The 17,787-nt window shown below is 50.6% G+C and overlaps 1 protein-coding gene across 1 annotated transcript in view; it reads left to right on the top strand.

Moving 5' to 3' along the window:
• CLMP (CXADR like membrane protein) overlaps window positions 1–17,787 on the top strand; it is a 103,470-nt gene that overhangs the window by 68,557 nt on the left and 17,126 nt on the right. The window contains exon 2 of the mRNA XM_070400070.1: window positions 5,849–6,006. Coding sequence (XP_070256171.1) covers window positions 5,849–6,006 — 158 coding nt within the window. The remainder of the gene's footprint in view (window positions 1–5,848; window positions 6,007–17,787) is intronic.

Genomic DNA, 17,787 nt, shown 5'->3' with positions numbered 1-17,787 from the left:
TTCTTCATTGCATCCATGAAAGCAAGACGCGTCAGCAGTGGCTCTATGGGGACCCACCTGAGAAAATTCGGCCAGGGGTCCCCCTCCTGCCACATCTGCTAAAAGCCACGTGGACTGACCCGGAAATGTGGCCTCGGCATGTAGTGGAGACAGTGCCCATCAGTACGTGGAGGCTGGAGGCTGCGTTCAGTTGGACTAAGTGAACTTCTTAGAAGGGCCCGCAGACACCTCCTGGCCACAACAGCAGGCCAGCCTAGCTCTGTGCACACAAAGGCTTAAAACGCTTCCCTCTGCGTGTTTTAATGTGAATGAAATAGTCAGCTGGCTATAGAAATTGCCTTTTAATAATTTACCATTATCTTCTCAATGAATTCTTCAAAATATGTGACTCAGTTATATAAAAGTGTGAGTGTGAAAAGGGTTACTTCTGCCCCCATGTCTTTGAAGGAGGTCGTGAAGTTCCAGAGAATCGTTAGGAAAGGTAAATGCCCCTTAGAGAGAAACCTTTGGTTAATCTCCGCCGACTGCAGGCGCGCCCCTGAGAAGGGCTCTTCTACAGGGAGGCGCCTTTACTGGAGATGCCTCGTGCCCTCACCTGGTGCTGCACCTCAGGCCATGCAATTCCCGCTTTGCAGGTGGAACACTGAGGTTCAGGGAGGGAATTCTCCCAGCTCCCCAGGCCCTTTGTTACCCCCCTGAGGTGCACGCAGGGAGGCCCACAGCTTCTAGGTTGCACTATGCCTGTGGAGACGTGTGTGTGTGTGTGTGTGTGTGTGTGTGTGTGTGTGTGCGCCTTCCAGCCCTCCCCTCCTCCCCCCCCGCCCCCCCCCCCCCGCCATCAAAGGCTGCAGGCGTCCCTCACACCCAGTGGGGACTGTTCCCTAAGGGTCCCTGACACTCGTGGTTCTGCCACTAACTAGCTTTGTGCCTTTTCAATTCTCCAGGTTGTAGTTTCCTCGTAATTAAATCTTGATGAACTTGAGGGCTTTCCTAATGAAGATGAGTGCCTGAATGCCAGGGGACCCAAGGCTGGCCCCCAGGGGTGCAGATTGTCCCTTCCACTTACCCACCAGGGGAGCCCTAGGCGCAGGAGCCCCCCAAGCATTGCCACGCTAGGTTACATGCAGAACCCAGGGCCCTGTCCATTTAGGCTACAGGCCAGGGGTGTGGGTTTAGAAAGCACAGAAGGGCCTGAGAAATCCTCGGGGACCCCAGTGGCCTCCTTGAGTCCAGGGAGCGGAGGCTCAGGGAAGAGCAGAGGTGCCACACTGACCTTGAGGCTCGCTGTCTCGGTGACGTCACTTGCATCACAGAGAGGCCGCCCTGCACTGCCTTATTTAACTCTGGGGAAGGTATAAATAGAACTTGGCGCTCTGGCAAAGCACCCCCCTCCTCGCCCCCGACCGCCCATGTTCATCAACCAAACCTGAGTCTTTGATTCCCTCTAGTGGCTCAAGTCAGCAACTTTCATAACAGATTCTTGCAGCAACTTTCATAACAGATTCTTGCATTTATTTATTCATTGTATAGAAAGTGCCTACTGTGTGCACCAAATTGGAGCTGGGTCCTTTAGCTTTGCCAGGGCTGCGGGATGCTGGTTTCATCTGAGCATTGCTGTGTCTAGTGTTCAGTGATCAGGGACAGAAGCCAGCGCTCCCCCTCATAAGCTTAGCTTAGTCCCATGCACACCAGCTCATTTCCCTGCTGTTCCGGCTGCTTTATGGGGACTGTGGGAGGGCGGGTGTAGACGGTCATTTCTACACTGAAGGAGGTACAGGAGGTGCGCCTCAGCCTGCTCACTGGTGCAGGGAGTGCGTGGCTTAGATGCAGATCCCTCCGATGAATATTAGGCACCTGCAGCGTGTGAGGCCCAGGGCTGGGGGCTGTGGGAGGCTGTGGTGAGTGGTGCTTAATGTCAAGGCGCTTCCTGGCTAGTGGGAGCACCAGATCTCCGGGAAGCCACGTGAGACAGGACACGCGTGCACAGCAGGGCTGCCCGGCGTGAGCATGGCAGTGAGGCAGGTGTGGGGGAGCCCGGCTGTCGCTTCCCAGCTCTGTAACACTGGCGCGTGGCTCACTCCCTTTATGCACGTCCTTGATAAACTTGGTGAGGAATCGTTTCTTCATAGACTCGGGTGTTCATTCTCCAGGCCAACCATCCCTCGTGCTCACGTGGTGGCCACTCCCATTGCAGTGCCGAGGTCCAAACAGAAACATGGTTGAGAACGTCAGTGAGGCCGGCAAGGGCTTGTCCGGTGGTTCTGAGGCTGCCACTCCGCTCAGCTAAGCCACGGGCTCCCTTCTTTGCCTGGGAACTTGGGAACCCCCTGCTGTGCTCGGAGGTGGAGCTGCTGAGGGCTACCCCCAGCCAGCCCTGCTCCGTCTCCCTCACTTCACCTTCCTGCAGCGAGAACACGGCCCCTTCCCCACCCCACAGATTTCTTGCCGATCGTGTTGGGAAATGAACACGGACTGAGAGAGGTCGTTTATATGCTTCCATTGGTCATGACCCTTGGGCTTTAGTGCTGAAAGCCCTTCTCAGGTGGCAGCGATTCTGCTGCAGGAGAAAGGACTTCACACAAGCCCTGGGGCTGTTTTAACTTGGAGGTTGTTTAATGTTGTTGCATCTCGAATGGCTTGAAAGAGATCGTATTTCACACTGCGCTCTTATTTTAAAATTTATTTCAAAGAAAGGAAGGTAGAGGAGAGATAGAAACACCAATGATGAGAGAGAATCACTGATGGGCTGCCTCCTGCACGCTCCACACTGAGGATCGAGCCCACAACCAGGCATGTGCCCTGACTGGGAATGTAACCATGACCTCTTGGTTCATAGGCCGATACTCAACCACTGAGCCATGCCAACAGGGCCACGCTTTTCTTTTCTTTTTTTGAATATATATATTTTTTATTGATTTCAGAGAAGAAGGGAGAGAAAGAGAGAGAGAAACATCAATGATGAGAGTGAATCATTGATCAGCTGCCTCCTACACGCCCCCCACTGGGGATTAAACCTGCAACCTGGGCATGTGCCCTTATTTTTTTTTTTTAAATTAAATCTTTATTGTTCAGATTACATTTGTTCCTCTTTTTCCCCTCCCCTCCCCCCATAACTCCCCTCCTTCCAGTTCCCGCCCCACCCTCCGCCCTCACTCCCCACCCACTGTCCTCATCCATGGGTGCACGATTTTTGTCCAGCCTCTTCCCGCATCTCCCATTCCCCTTTCCCCCCCAAGAATAGTCAGTCCATTCCCTTTCTATGTCCCTGATTCATTATAATCACCAGTTCATTCTGTACATCAGATTATTTATTCACTTGATTCTTAGATTCACTTGTTGATAGATGCATGTTTGTTGTTCACAATTTGTATCTTTACCCTTTTCTTCTTCCTCTTCTTAAAGGATACCTTTCAGCATTTAGTATAATACTGGTTTAGTGGTGATGAACTCCTTTAGCTTTTCCTAATCTGTGAAGCTCTTTATCTGACCTTCAATTCTGAATGATAGCTTTGCTGGATAAAGTAATCTTGGTTGTAGGTTCTTGGTATTCAGCACTTTGAAAATTTCTTGCCATTCCCTTCTGGCCTGCAAAGTTTCTGTTGAGAAATTAGCTGACAGTCGTATGGGTATTCCCTTGTAGGTAACTGAATTTTTTTCTCTTGCTGCTTTTAAGATTCTCTCTTTGTCTTTTGCTCTTGGCATTTTAATTATGATGTGTCTTGGTGTGGTCCTCTTTGGATTCCTTTTGTTTGGGGTTCTCTGCGCTTCTTGGACCTGTAAGTCCATTTCTTTCACCAGGTGGGGGAAGTTTTCTGCTATTATTTCTTCAAATAGGTTTTCAATATCTTGCTGTCTCTCATCTTCTGGCACTCCTATAATTCTGATATTAGTGCGCTTGAAGCTGTCCCAGAGGCTCCTTACACTATCTTCACACTTTCGGATTCTTTTTTCATTTTGCTTTTCCAGTTGGGTGTTTTTTGCTTCTTCGCATTTCAAATCTTTGGCTTGATTCTTGTGCTCCTCTGGTCTGCTATTGGGTATAATATTCTTTATTTCAGTCCGTGTATGCTTAATTTCTAGTTTCTTTATCATAGCATCGAGGGTCTCATTAGTTTTCGTGAGGCTCTGCTCAAGTTTATTGCAAGCCCTCAAAATTGCGTTTTTTAGCTCCATATCCTCCATTTCTGTCATGTTTTTTTGTCTCCGCATCTTTTATGCTTTCTTGGTGCACCCCCTTGTGGCCTTTGTGCGCAGTCTTGTTCTAGTTAAGCCTTAATTGTTGTAGTTAATACTAGAGGGATTTGACCACCAGGCCGACTGGCTGTGAGAATCAGCTGTGTGGAAAACTTCTGTCCTCTGGGGAGGTGCTAATCTAGCCTTTGCTTGAGGCGATCTGGCAAATGGCTCTGCGCAGGGCTTGGGCGGGGCGGGATCAACAGGGCGGGCAGAGGGACCAGTTATGGCTGCTCTCAGTTAGTCCCCAGGGGCTCTGCCTCTCTGTCCTAGCAACCGCTGCAAACCTCGGAGGGACCGTAGCCAGACAGTCCCGCTTCTCCTGTTTGAGTCTGGGTCCCTAGAGACTCGCCCGGATCTGGAGCTCAGAGTCTGAGACTCCCTCCTGATTGAAAACGACAACCGCGCCCTCAGCCACCAGCCCGCTTTGCGAGCGCACCTCCGTACCTTTAAATTTTCCACACTGCGCCTCCTCTGAGCCTCGTAATGCTGTTGTCTTTCCTTCTAGTTGAAGAGTCTCTCCTCAGCCAGCCTTCCTGTGGTTCTGGTTGATGTCCGTTCCATCTTTTAGTTGTATTTTTGAAGTGGTTGTTTGCAGCAGCAGTCTCCGGTGTTTACCTATGCCGCCATCTGCGATTCTATATCTGGGCATGTGCCCTTGACCAGAATCGAACCCAGGACCTTTCAGTCCTCAGGCCAATGCTCTATCCACTGAGCTAACCGCTGGGGCACGCTTTGCTTCCTTATTACCGTGTAAGGAGATCAAGGAAAATCCAGAGATCAAGCACACCTGGAGTGCCAGACACATCAGGCCTAGAATCTAGGTGGGGTTTCATCGCAGCAATTCATCGGTCATCAATTCTGTAGACTTAACAGTCAGCAATGCCAGAGCCTCAGCGAAGATCAACAGGAAGGAGAGAGGCGAGCAGGAGGCCCACGCCTCTGACAGGACTTCATTCCTGTAAAGACAGAGCTAGAGGAAAGAAGGCCAAAAGTGGCCGAAGGCCTGTGGGTTAAATGGGTATTGGATCAATGGAGGGATGGGATCCTAATGTGCTAAATCGGAATTTTGCTTTGTATAGAAAGGGTTGAAACCACAGGATATGAGAGCATACAGACTGGAAGGCAGAGCTGGGAGGACCAGAGGAGGTTTTTTGTAAGGAAGCAGGGGCTGCCGTAGAGCCCACTTGCTCCCGGGGGGCATGCCTGCACCTCCTCAGGGGTCCTGAGGCCCCTGGCTCCTGGGGGCCCTGAGGGGTGAGCTGGAGCCAGCGCCTGTGCTGGGGAGGACGCTAACCCTGCCTTCCCTTTCGGTTTCCGTCCTATTGGAGCCTCTGCTAGCAGGGGAGAGAAAAAACAAACACCAGTATTGTTGACCTGAGTGATTTCATTGTTCGGAAAAACTCTCTAAGGTAGGAAAGACGGGCACTAGTAGGAGTAGTTGGGGGTGGGGGTGTGCAGGGAAGGAAGATAGGATGGAGGAGCCAGCGTGAGGCCCTGGGTTTCAGCACTTCTGGTCTAGGATCCTCTCAGCACCGGCTTGCTGGCCCATTTGCTCCCACACATGGCCGTGCAGCTTCAGCTTCTGGGTTCTCACACCGGCTTCCTCTTGCAGTGTCCTGCTGTGTCGGAGCCTTGGGGGCTTACACTGAGATCAAGAAAGTGGCCGAGGAAAAGGTCACTCTGCCCTGTCACCATCAGCTGGGGCTTCAAGAAAAAGGCGCCCTGGACATCGAGTGGCTGCTCACCGACAGTACAGGGAGCCAGAAGGCGGTAAGTCAGCCGCGAGGGGCCCTCCCCCCACCCCCACCCCCGCCACACCCTCGTGTTTCTCATTGGGCCACGAAGGGCTGAAATTGCTTTTTGCCTTTTTTTTAATCCTCACTCGAGGATATGTTTTTGACTAATTTTTAGAAAGAGAGGAAGGGAGAGAAGCATCGATCAGTTGCCTCCCGGATGTGCCCCAACCGGGGACCCAACATGAAACCTGGGTTGTGCCTTGACGGGGCATGGAACTTGCAACCTCTGGGTGCCTCGGCCGATGCTCCACACGACCGAGCCCAGGCGGGGCTGGAACGGCTTCCTTTATCCGGCTGGAGATCGAAGGCTCTAGAAGGGAAACTATAAACAAGAGAGGGTATTCGGGTCGTGAGGATGAGATTCCGTGTTCTTCGGGGGAAGCAGGAGCTGCCGGGAAGCCCTCTGTCCCCTGCCCGCCCAGGGAGCCTGCTCCATCCATGTCCTTCCTAAGAAGGGACCAAGGCAGTGGCTCCTTCCCTGGTCTAGAGGCGGGACTCGGCCTGTGGGCGGGGCCTGCTCCGCCTCCTCTGCTGCACTAGCGCCGGCCCAGGGCCACCCTGCAGCCATGACTGGCACCCTCTGCGATGGGGTCATGCGGTAAACATAGGACACAGGCGCAAGTGCAGGGCACGCAGGCAATGGTGAACGTGAGCAGCTGCCAGCAGAAGGAGCAATGCCAACGCCGCAGCCGGAAACCCAAGGAGCTGGCCCGATCTCCTGTGCAGGCGCTGGGCCGCCTAGGCGCTCGCTGGGGCGCGGGGCAGACTCCTGGCCCTGTGGGCAGAGCTCACCGGCGCCTGTTCCCGATGCCTGGGCTGGCCTTCACCCTTCACCGGGGCTGAGGATAAGCAACCTCTGTTTTACCCTCCCTGCCCTGGCACATCCGGCCACGGGACCTCCCTCCGCCTCGTTTCGCAGCGTAACTATCCTCCTCCCTTTACCCATTGACTTACTGTTTTAAAATATATTTTTATTGCCCTAACCGGTTTGGCTCAGTGGATAGAGCGTCGACCTGTGGACTGAAGGGTCCCAGGTTCGATTCCAGTCAAGGGCATGTACCTGGGTTGCAGGCACATCCCCAGTAGGGGGTGTGCAGGAGGCAGCTGATCGATGTTTCTAACTCTCTATCCCTCTCCCTTCCTCTCTGTAAGAAATCAATAAAATATATTTTAAAATATATATATATATTTTTATTGATTTCAGAGAGGAAGGGAGAGGGAGAAAGAGATAGAAACATAGTGATGAGAGAGTCGTGGATCGGCTGCCTCCTGCACGCCCCACACTGGGGATGGAGTCCAAAACCCAGGCATGTGACCTGGCCGGGAATCAAACTGTGACCTCCTGGTTCATGGGTCAATGCTCAACCACTGAGCCACACCGGCCGGGCTGTTTTAATTTTTTGTTGTTGAAAGTTTAGCGATTTAAAAAAAGTTCTATAACCTAGGAAAGCTGGCCAGATGTTCCTTCTTCTACAGAACTTTGCTATTTCCCTTCTAAAAAGCGAAAAGTTGTCCTTTCCTCTCTCCACTGTCTACTTTTTTTTTAAATATATTTTTATTGATTTTTTACAGAGAGGAAGGGAGAGAGATAGAGAGTTAGAAACATCGATGAGAGAGAAACATTGATCAGCTGCCTCCTGCACATCTCCTACTGGGGATGTGCCCGCAACCAAGGTACATGCCCTTGACCAGAATCGAACCCGGGACCCTTCAGTCCGCAGGCCGATGCTCTATCCACTGAGCCAAACTGGTTTCGGCTACTTTTTTGTTATAAGATGGTTTTTATGAGCAGAAGCTAAGGTTTTCACTGAAAACAAATTACAGGATCCCTGTTGGGGTTTAACCTGCTGAATGGGCAGCCCACATCCCCGTGGTATCTTGATCCCGTTTGTCATTTTGTTCTGTCATCACCCCACTCTCTGTTCTCTGTAGAGCAAGGTCACCTTAACCCAAGCCCATCTATCCCAACAACCTTAACCTGAGCCCATCTATCCCAACAACCTTACCCTGAGCCTGTCTCCTCCAACAACCTCAACCCGAGCCTGTCTATTCCAACAACCTTGAACCGAGCCCATCTCTTCCAACAACCTCAACCTGAGCCCGTCTATCCCAACAACCTTAACCAGAGCCCGTCTATCCCAACAACCTTAACCCGAGCCTGTGTATTCCAACAACCTTAACCGGAGCCCGTCTATCCCAACAACCTTAACCCGAGCCTGTGTATTCCAACAACCTTAACCCGAGCCTGTGTATTCCAACAACCTTAACCGGAGCCCGTCTATCCCAACAACCTTAACCCGAGCCTGTGTATTCCAACAACCTTAACCGGAGCCTGTCTATCCCAACAACCTTAACCCGAGCCCGTCTATCCCAACAACCTTAACCAGAGCCCGTCTATCCCAACAACCTTAACCCGAGCCTGTGTATTCCAACAACCTTAACCGGAGCCCGTCTATCCCAACAACCTTAACCCGAGCCTGTGTATTCCAACAACCTTAACCCGAGCCTGTGTATTCCAACAACCTTAACCGGAGCCCGTCTATCCCAACAACCTTAACCCGAGCCTGTGTATTCCAACAACCTTAACCGGAGCCTGTCTATCCCAACAACCTTAACCCGAGCCCGTCTATCCCAACAACCTTAACCGGAGCCCGTCTATCCCAACAACCTTAACCTTAATCCGAGCCTGTGTATTCCAACAACCTTAATCCGAGCCTGTCTATCCCAACAACCTTAATCCGAGCCTGTGTATTCCAACAACCTTAACCGGAGCCCGTCTATCCCAACAACCTTAACCGGAGCCCGTCTATCCCAACAACCTTAACCCGAGCCTGTGTATTCCAACAACCTTAACCCGAGCCCGTCTATCCCAACAACCTTAATCCGAGCCTGTGTATTCCAACAACCTTAACCCGAGCCCGTCTATCCCAACAACCTTAACCCGAGCCCGTCTATCCCAACAACCTTAACCGGAGCCCGTCTATCCCAACAACCTTAACCGGAGCCCGTCTATCCCAACAACCTTAACCCGAGCCTGTGTATTCCAACAACCTTAACCAGAGCCCGTCTATCCCAACAACCTTAATCCGAGCCTGTGTATTCCAACAACCTTAACCCGAGCCCGTCTATCCCAACAACCTTAACCCGAGCCTGTGTATTCCAACAACCTTAACTGGAGCCCGTCTATCCCAACAACCTTAATCCGAGCCCGTCTATCCCAACAACCTTAACCCGAGCCTGTGTATCCCAACAACCTTAACCGGAGCCCGTCTATCCCAACAACCTTAATCCGAGCCCGTCTATCCCAACAACCTTAATCCGAGCCTGTGTATTCCAACAACCTTAACCCGAGCCCGTCTATCCCAACAACCTTAACCCGAGCCTGTGTATTCCAACAACCTTAACCAGAGCCTGTCTATCCCAACAACCTTAACCGGAGCCCGTCTATCCCAACAACCTTAACCCGAGCCTGTGTATTCCAACAACCTTAACCCGAGCCCGTCTATCCCAACAACCTTAACCCGAGCCTGTGTATCCCAACAACCTTAACCGGAGCCCGTCTATCCCAACAACCTTAACCGGAGCCCGTCTATCCCAACAACCTTAACCCGAGCCTGTGTATTCCAACAACCTTAACCGGAGCCTGTCTATCCCAACAACCTTAACCAGAGCCCGTCTATCCCAACAACCTTAACCAGAGCCCGTCTATCCCAACAACCTCAACCCGAGTTCGTCTATCCCAACAACCTTAACCCGAGCCTGTGTATTCCAACAATGCCTTAGTCAGTCCCGATTCCCAGTGAGCTAAATGAGAGCACAGTCTCCTCTAATAAAAATCCAAGACTGACTCCACTCATCCAACTTTCACCCAAATGTTTTTATTAAACTGAAAAAACAGTGGCTTGGTTATGTGGCCAAGTGAGCCTCGGGGTCAGGAAGCCATTGGTGATGAAAGACGCCACTGCTCTGCTTCTGGCGTCACCCTGAGAGCAGGCTCAGCTCGCTCTCATCTCCAGTCACATTCTACAGGGAAGGTGGTCATTATCCAGTCATGCGATTGCACAACTTTGTTTCTCTTTGAAGTTTTTTATTGCACGTACAGAGAGCTAGCCTCCTGCGGAAAGGTAGATGTCCTGAGTGACCGTTCATGGACGTTCGCTTAGTCCACCTCCGAGAAACGTGCATTCTTCACATACTGACCGAAACACTGGCCGCGCAAATTGAGGCCGGATTTCCGGGTCAGACCGGCAGCTTGAGCAGAAGGCAAGAATGAGAACCCTGGCCGAATTTTCTCAGCTGGCTCCAGGAGAGGTGCTGGTGACCCATCCTGCTCTCTGAAGCCACGAGGCGAAAGGCCAGACAGCACAGTTTATTCTGCACTTGCCCGTGTGCCCTGGGAGGCCCTGGGGTGCAGGAGTGAGGGAGACATTGGAATCCCTAGCTCCCTGGAGGTACTGGGAAGTGGCATCAGTAATTAGAAACATACATACATGTTTACGAGAGCACGGTAGGTGTCGGCTCCATGCCAGGCACAAGCCGTTTAGCACATATGACGTAATTCAGCAACGCTCGTGGGACTGCTAGTCCCATTTACACACAAGGAGCTGAAGCATGAGCACACAGGGAGAACGGTGCGTAAGGTCACCTGCTCTGCATTTTGAAACTAGGCACTCTGACGTCAGTACCACCAGCTCTACTGCCTTCTTAAATACTTTGAAATGATACCATGTGCTATGGAGGAAATAAGGAGAAATTATTCCAGACAGAACTAATTATGCAAAGACCCTGATGCTGAAAATAGCTTGGAACTACTGGAAGTTCTAAAAGATTAAAAATCAATTTAGTATAAACCAATGTCACCTCAATAAAAAAAACTATTTTAAAAATCTATGTAATTAAATTTAATAGATCTGGACTCCCGCTGTACAGGCACCCTCTCTGCAGGGGCTCAGTGAGGAAGTAAATGTCAGGATCGAGACAAGAAGGCCATTCTAGACGGATGCAAGGAGGACCCACTGGCCAAGAATAGTTGGAGGAGGGGAGAGGGCAGCAAGTGCTTCGTGTAAGAAGGTACCTCTGATAAAAACTTAAAAAGCACCTCTGGGTGCTGGTGGAAGGCGAGGCCTGAGGAGCTCACGGGTCGTAGACACAGGGCCTGGGATCCTGGGAACCACGAGCAGGGTGTAAGCACAGCACAAGCCGTGAGCCTGCAGAAGGTGCAGGACCAGAACAGGGGAGGCGTGTGTGCATGCGAGGGAGCTTACACCGTCTCCTAGGATGTCGTGGAGTTTTCGTAGGATTTTAAGAGTGAAGGGACATATGCATTTTACTAGTAAAGCGATAACTCTGGCACCGTGCGGCACGCTGGGCTAAGCGGGGCTCGAGTAGGAGCCATCCATATCAGGTAAACAGTTTCCGGCTATACGAGGCCAAGCCTACAGTCATGGATGTTGGGCTGTAAAGAAGGGGTTAATCAAAATGTAGTGTGTAAAGTGGCCAAACTTGTCAGTTGCCAGGGAGGTGGGGATAACAGTGAGGGTGACTGAGAAAGAAATGGGCTGGAGTGGGTGTGGTGCTGAACACAGGCTCACCAGGGCTTGGACCCAGGGCCAGGCTGCATTTTGATCTGGGCAGCATGCTTCCATCCAGTGTGTGTAGGACGCACAGATACGCAGGGAGCATGTGGGGTGGTCCGCAGGCTCAGGGATAGTAGAATTTCAGCCTCGATGGGATGACATTAGACTCTGGAGCTTTCCTTCCGGTTCTAGGGGTGGAAACAGTAGAATTTCCAAAGGCAGCGAGACCGCCTCCCCCAGGTCGGTCAGGGACACACGGGAGAAACCTTTCCCCTGCTTTTCAGATGGAGAAATTAGGACAAAGGGCTCCCATCCCTGTGCCAAGCCTCTTGGCCACACCTTCACCCGCCCTCCTCTGCCTTTAGATCAGCAAGTAAACCCTGATCCAAACGGAGAGGGGCTGGCACGTGCCGTTCAAGGCAGTTTCCCGTTTGCTGTGCGGGGCCTGGGGCCACGGCTGTGCAGAGCCGCTGCCCGGAAGCTGAGCTGCGCCATCTGTCCCCAGGAGCCCTGGCGACAGTCCGCCCCCTCTGGCTGAAAGGGCGTCTGGAGCAGGTCCACCCGAGATGTCATCAGACAAGCAGCCCGCCACAGCTGTAACGCGTGCATTTAACTTTATGTTTGTTACTGAAGAGTTACTTCATGCTCCTTGTTCCCCTGTTACACCCTGGCCCATGGCTTCGTCTCAGCACCGCATTTCCTAGAACTAAAAACAAAATAAGAGAGAGACACACAGGCACCTGAGATTCAGTGTATGTCTGGAAAAAACGGAGCCAAATTGCAATCCGTGTCAGAAGTGTGTGTGAAATTCACATTAAATAAGGGTTACGATTATTTTGGAGTCGTATAACCTCTGCTTTCCCAAGACGTGGACCCCGTACAGGTGATTCTCTCCTTTTTCTTCACTAAATGTGAGGACGGGGTGTGGAGAAAGGGGAGAGAACAGTCACCAGGGAAGGCTCTAGACTCAGAAGGGAACTCGGCTTTATCTTGAGGCCTGTGTAGGTGTTGTTTAAGCAAAAATGAAAAAAAAGGGGGACATTTCAGAAGGAGAAGACAGCAGGATCCAAGACAAAGACACATCAGAGGACGTCACCCAGAATCTAGAAGCATTGGGTTCGGGGACTGGCCTCTTCAGAAATATGGGGGGGTGGGGGGATGTTCAGGCTGCACGCCGGCTGTAGGTGTCACCTCAGAGGCCAAGCTTTGTTCCACAGTGTGCACGGGATGGGCATCAGAAGCTCTTAGCCAGGGAAGGTTTACTGTACAAATGTGTGGAATGATTAACATTCGTGGGGCACTGGTTTGAACAATGTTGGAAACCTTAGGAGCCTTCTGACTGCAGAATCAGAGTAATAAAAGCGACTGTGAGCCTGTTGGTGTGGCTCCGTAGATTGAGCATTGACTCGTGGACCAAGAGGCCCTGGGTTCCATTCCCGGTCAGGGAACATGCCCATGTTATGGGATCAATCCCGTGTGGCATGCAGGAGGCAGCCGACCAATGTGTCTCTCTTATCGATGTTCCTTTCTCCCTTCCTCTCTGAAATCAATAAAAAATATATATTTCTTTTAAAAAGCGATTGCGTCTTAGATGGCTTGGCTCAGTAGGTAGAGCGTTGGCCCTGCCCAGGTTCGATCAGGTCAAGGGCACATACCTTGGTTGCAGGCTCCTCCCTGGCAGGGCCCTGGTCAGGGTGTGTGCAGGAGGCAACTAGTCAATGTGTTTTTCTCACATCAATGTTTCTCTCTGTCTTTCCCTCTCTCTTCCACTCCCCCTAAAATCAATGGAAAAATATCCTCGGGTGAGGATTAACAAAAAACAAACAACAAATGATTGTGAGTACTTACTGTCTCACTTCCAAAAAGTCCCATGAAGTAGCGTATGCCTGTCTTAGAGTTAGGACCTTAAGCTGAGGAGGGTCAGTTAGCTGACCTGCTGCGTGGCTGAGTGGAGGAGCCCATTGAATGTAGCCTGTTAGGCCTCCCAGCAGCCCTCAGTCACTGCTCGTGCGGCTTTTTTCCACATTAGGTCCCTGTAGGGCAGCGGTTCTCAACCTGTGGGTCGAGACCCCCTTGGCAGTCGAATGACCCTTTCACAGGGGTCGCCTAAGACCATCCTGCCTATCAGATATTTACATTACGATTCATAACAGTAGCAACATTACAGTTATGAAGTAGCAACAAAAATAATTTTATGGTTGGGCCACAACATGAGGAGCTGTATTTAAAGGGCCAGAAGGTTGAGAACCACTGCTGTAGTGAATCCTAAGCAACAGATGTTTTGCTTTAACGTGGACTAGAAAATGTCGGAGCGTATGGCACATACACTATTCCATGAAACGTACGCCTCAGCTACACATGAGTGTGCTATGAGTGCGCTGGTTCATGGAGGAAAAATTTTTTTTCATCTCTATTGTTGAAAATATTACATATGCCCCTCCTTTTCCCCAGTGACCCCTTCTATCCCACCCACTCCCTGAAAAATGTATTTCTTAATGTGAGTCTCTTCAAAAATTTTGAAAGCTCCTACTGTAATATAATTTTTAAAAAACTATTGCCCGGCCGGTATTGAGCATCAGTCTATGAACCAGGAGGTCACGGTTCGATTACCGGTCGGGGCACATGCCCGGGTTGCGGGCTCGACCCATCCCTATTGTGGGGAGTGCAGGAGGCAGTCGATCCAAGATTCTCTCTCATCATTGATGTTCTTATCTCTCCCTTCCTCTCTGAAATCAATAACAAATATATTTTTAAAAAGTTATTGATTGATTGTTAGAGAAGAAAGGAGAAACATCAACTTGTTCCACTTGTTGATACGTTCATTGGTTGACTCTTGTATGTGTCCTGACCAGGGAGCAACCCACAACATTGCTGTACTGGGATGTGATACTCCAACCAACTGCGCTGCCCTCTGACAGTCTAAAGCAGCTGCAGTGGGAGGGACTCCCCCTCCCGGGGCACCCACACCTTCACCCCACCCTCCCCCTCCCACCCCTCCCCCCAGGCTCAGTACCTTTACCTTCCTCTCTCCTGAGCTCCAAGGCCTTCTTTAGCCTCTGTAACATTCCTTTTCTCTTTTAATACGTTTTTATTGATTTTAGAGAGCGAGGAAGGGAGAGAGGGAGAGAGAAACATCTGTCGGGTTGCCTCCTGTATGCACCCTTGACCGGGACTGAACCTGAAACCTGGTGTGTGCCCTGACCGGAACCCATCCCTCCACCTTTCAGTGCACCAGACACCACTCAACCAACTGAACCACAGCGGCCAGGCCAGTAACTTTCTAAGTAAACTTTCTCTTATAAAAAATAAGTAAATAAAGCTCGGCTGGTGTGGCTCAGTGGTTGAGCGTCGACTATGAACCAGGTCAGGGTTCAATTCCCGGTCAGGGCACATGCCCAAGTTATGGGCTCGATCCCCAGTGGAGAGCGTGCAGGAGGCAGCCGATCAATGATTCTCTCTCATCATTGATGTTTCTGTCTCTCTCTCGCTTCCTCTCTGAAGTCAATAAAAATATATTTTAAATTATATTTAAGTAAGTAAATAAATAAGTAAAGCAGCTAGAGTCCACACCTACTAAGGCTCTCTAATGGCCAATGTAGACAAAGGTATTTCCTGATGTTAGTCCAAATCTCAGAATTAATAAAAAGAGATCTCCCAGACTGAAAAGGGGCACCACCCTCCCACAGCCCAAAAAACCTCAAAGTTCCTAGGAATTCCTCACTCACTGCATTCAGCATCTCTCATTTTTTATGGGAAGCACAGACTGACTTCCTCCGGGGTGAGTGCTCACCCACAAGGTGCAGGGACATGAGAAATAAAGAAGTAGTGTTAAGTTCCAAGTGGTCCGAACTTACTTACTCTACCTTCAAACACCAGTCCCCACGCTCAGTCTAGGAGAGAAAGCAAAGCTTCCAGTTCTTCCTGTGGCTGATGTGTTTCATCCTCTCCCCATAGTCACTGGTTTGGCATTTCTATGGCCTCTTCTTCCAACTACTCCCCCCACACACACACACACACAAGAAACTTACCGTCCTGCGGAATGCCCTGCACACATTTTAAACAAGTGCCCGATGGGAGGAGGCTGGGACCCTGGCTAGGGCCCTAGGAAATGACTCCGATATGGTGCTGGCCACAGCCTCGCGCACCAGCTTGGTTGCATGTTAACGGATAAAAATAGAATAGAAACCTGTCCCTGGCCCAGCACCTCTCCCGGGCACGCCCAGTCTCACTGGGCCGCACAGTCTTTAATTAGTGAATCCTGAAGCCCCCGCCCCCCATCTGCCCCACTCTCGCAGGATTAAACTCCAGGGCCTAGTTTCAGATTAAGATGAAGGCACTCTACAGATATTTATTAAACAAAGGAATAGCCTTTAATCGAAGCCATTTATTGGAGACTCACTTCCTGAATCTCCTGAGTCTTGTCTTTAACTTTTCACTGGATCCTGCACCTTCTTTTCCTTCTTGAATGTAAGGAGTTAATATTTGTGAAATATTTAAATGTCACACCCATGTTGGTTAGAGAAAAAAGCCCTGACTGAGCGTATAGATTGTTTTTATGTCTACTGGTAATTCACATTCCTAAACCCAGAGCCAAGCGCTGTGCCTGGTCCCTGAACGGTCACTGGGTGAAGGAACAAGGCCCTTTCAGATTTCATCCTGTGAAGTTGGTAGGGTAAGAATTATTATACTGCCCTGGCCTGTTTGCTCAGTGAATAGAGCATCAGCCTGTGGACTTAAGGGTCCCAGGTTCGATTCCAGTCAAGGCACATGCCCAGGTTGTGGGCTCAATCCCCACCCAGTAGGGGACGTGCAGGAGGCAGCTGATCAATGATTCTCTCTCATCACTGATGTTTCTATCCCCCCCTCTCTCTTCCTCTCTGAAATCAATAATAAAAATATATACATATATATATGAATGATTATACTACTAATTTTCTTATAACATATGAGCAGAAATCAGCTTTAATTCATTCATTCAAAAAAAAAAAGACGTGTGATCTAACCCTCTTAGGCTTTAAAAGGCGGAGGCCCTTGCCCCACCTAGATTTCAGAGCCAGGATCTGAACCCGAGGTTCCTACAGCTGACTCCCCTTCCTTTTCCCGCCCTCCCCTGCAACTGGCAGCTTCCGTGGAAAAGAACGCAGGCGTTGGGGGCAAGTCTGTCTGGGGGTCCACACTGGACCCTGGGCTGACACTGCCCACTTCCCGTACCTTCCAAAGGAGCCAGCACAGACCGCGCTCCGGAGCAGCCCGGTGCGGTGCACTGGGAGCCCTGCGGGCGAATTTTCCCGGTGGAGGTGAGGGAGAGACTCTGTTGATCTGAGAGGAGGGGAATTAGGTCTCTGGAAGGCTGGTCCCTGCCTGCACCCCTCCTTCTTCCTCCTCCCCTCCTCCTCCCTCCCCATGTGGTTTCAAGTTTCTACCAGGCCCAGGCTCTGGGCAGAGAGCAGCGGGAAGGGGCTGTTCTTGGAGGTAAGGCTGGAAGTGTGAACAGAGGCTGGGCTTGAACGTTCAACTACAGATCCGAGATGACAGTCCTTTATTTGACTCCGGGGCTGGTGGTATGTCTGAGTTCTGTCCATGTAAGAACGTCCAAACCTGCAGAGAATTTTAATAAAAATTTATCTGAGTCCGGCCAGTGTGGCTCAGCGGTTGAGAATCGACCCCTGAACCAAGAGCACACAGAAACCATGGGCAGGGCTCGCTTTAGGCAAAGATAAACCTTTTACCACGAAGTTCTATGTGGGCTCCATCCCAGTGGGGGGCGTGCAGGAGGAGGCGGATCGATCATGTTTCTCTCTCATTGGTGTGTCTATCTCTCCCTCTCCCTTCCTCTCTCTCTGAAAATCAATAAAGGATAAAAAATGTTTATTTTATTTTATTTGAGCCCCAAAGAGGATACATCTAGAAGCAAGATCTCAACAGACTGAGATAAATGCTTCAGAGAATAACAGTGTGGGGATTTTTTGTGTTTGAAATTAAAGGGGGCGCTGCCTTTCCTGTCCCCTCCTCCCCCGCCCCTTTCTTTACCTTCTTTCTCCAAAGTTCCAAGGGCCCTCTAGCCTCTGTAACTTGCTTCCTGAGCCCATTTCATCTACCTCTGTGACTTTCTAAATAGACGTTCTCTTATCGAAAAAGAAAAGAAGGGAGGAAGGAAGGTTACAGGAAGGTGGGAGAAG

Source organism: Myotis yumanensis, unplaced genomic scaffold (assembly GCF_028538775.1).
Source record: "Myotis yumanensis isolate MYYU_CA2020_CCGP unplaced genomic scaffold, mMyoYum1.0.hap1 SCAF_19, whole genome shotgun sequence".
Taxonomy (NCBI): Eukaryota; Metazoa; Chordata; class Mammalia; order Chiroptera; family Vespertilionidae; genus Myotis; species Myotis yumanensis.
The sequence above is the reverse complement of the archived record's forward strand: the minus strand, read 5'-3'. Positions and strand labels throughout refer to the sequence as shown.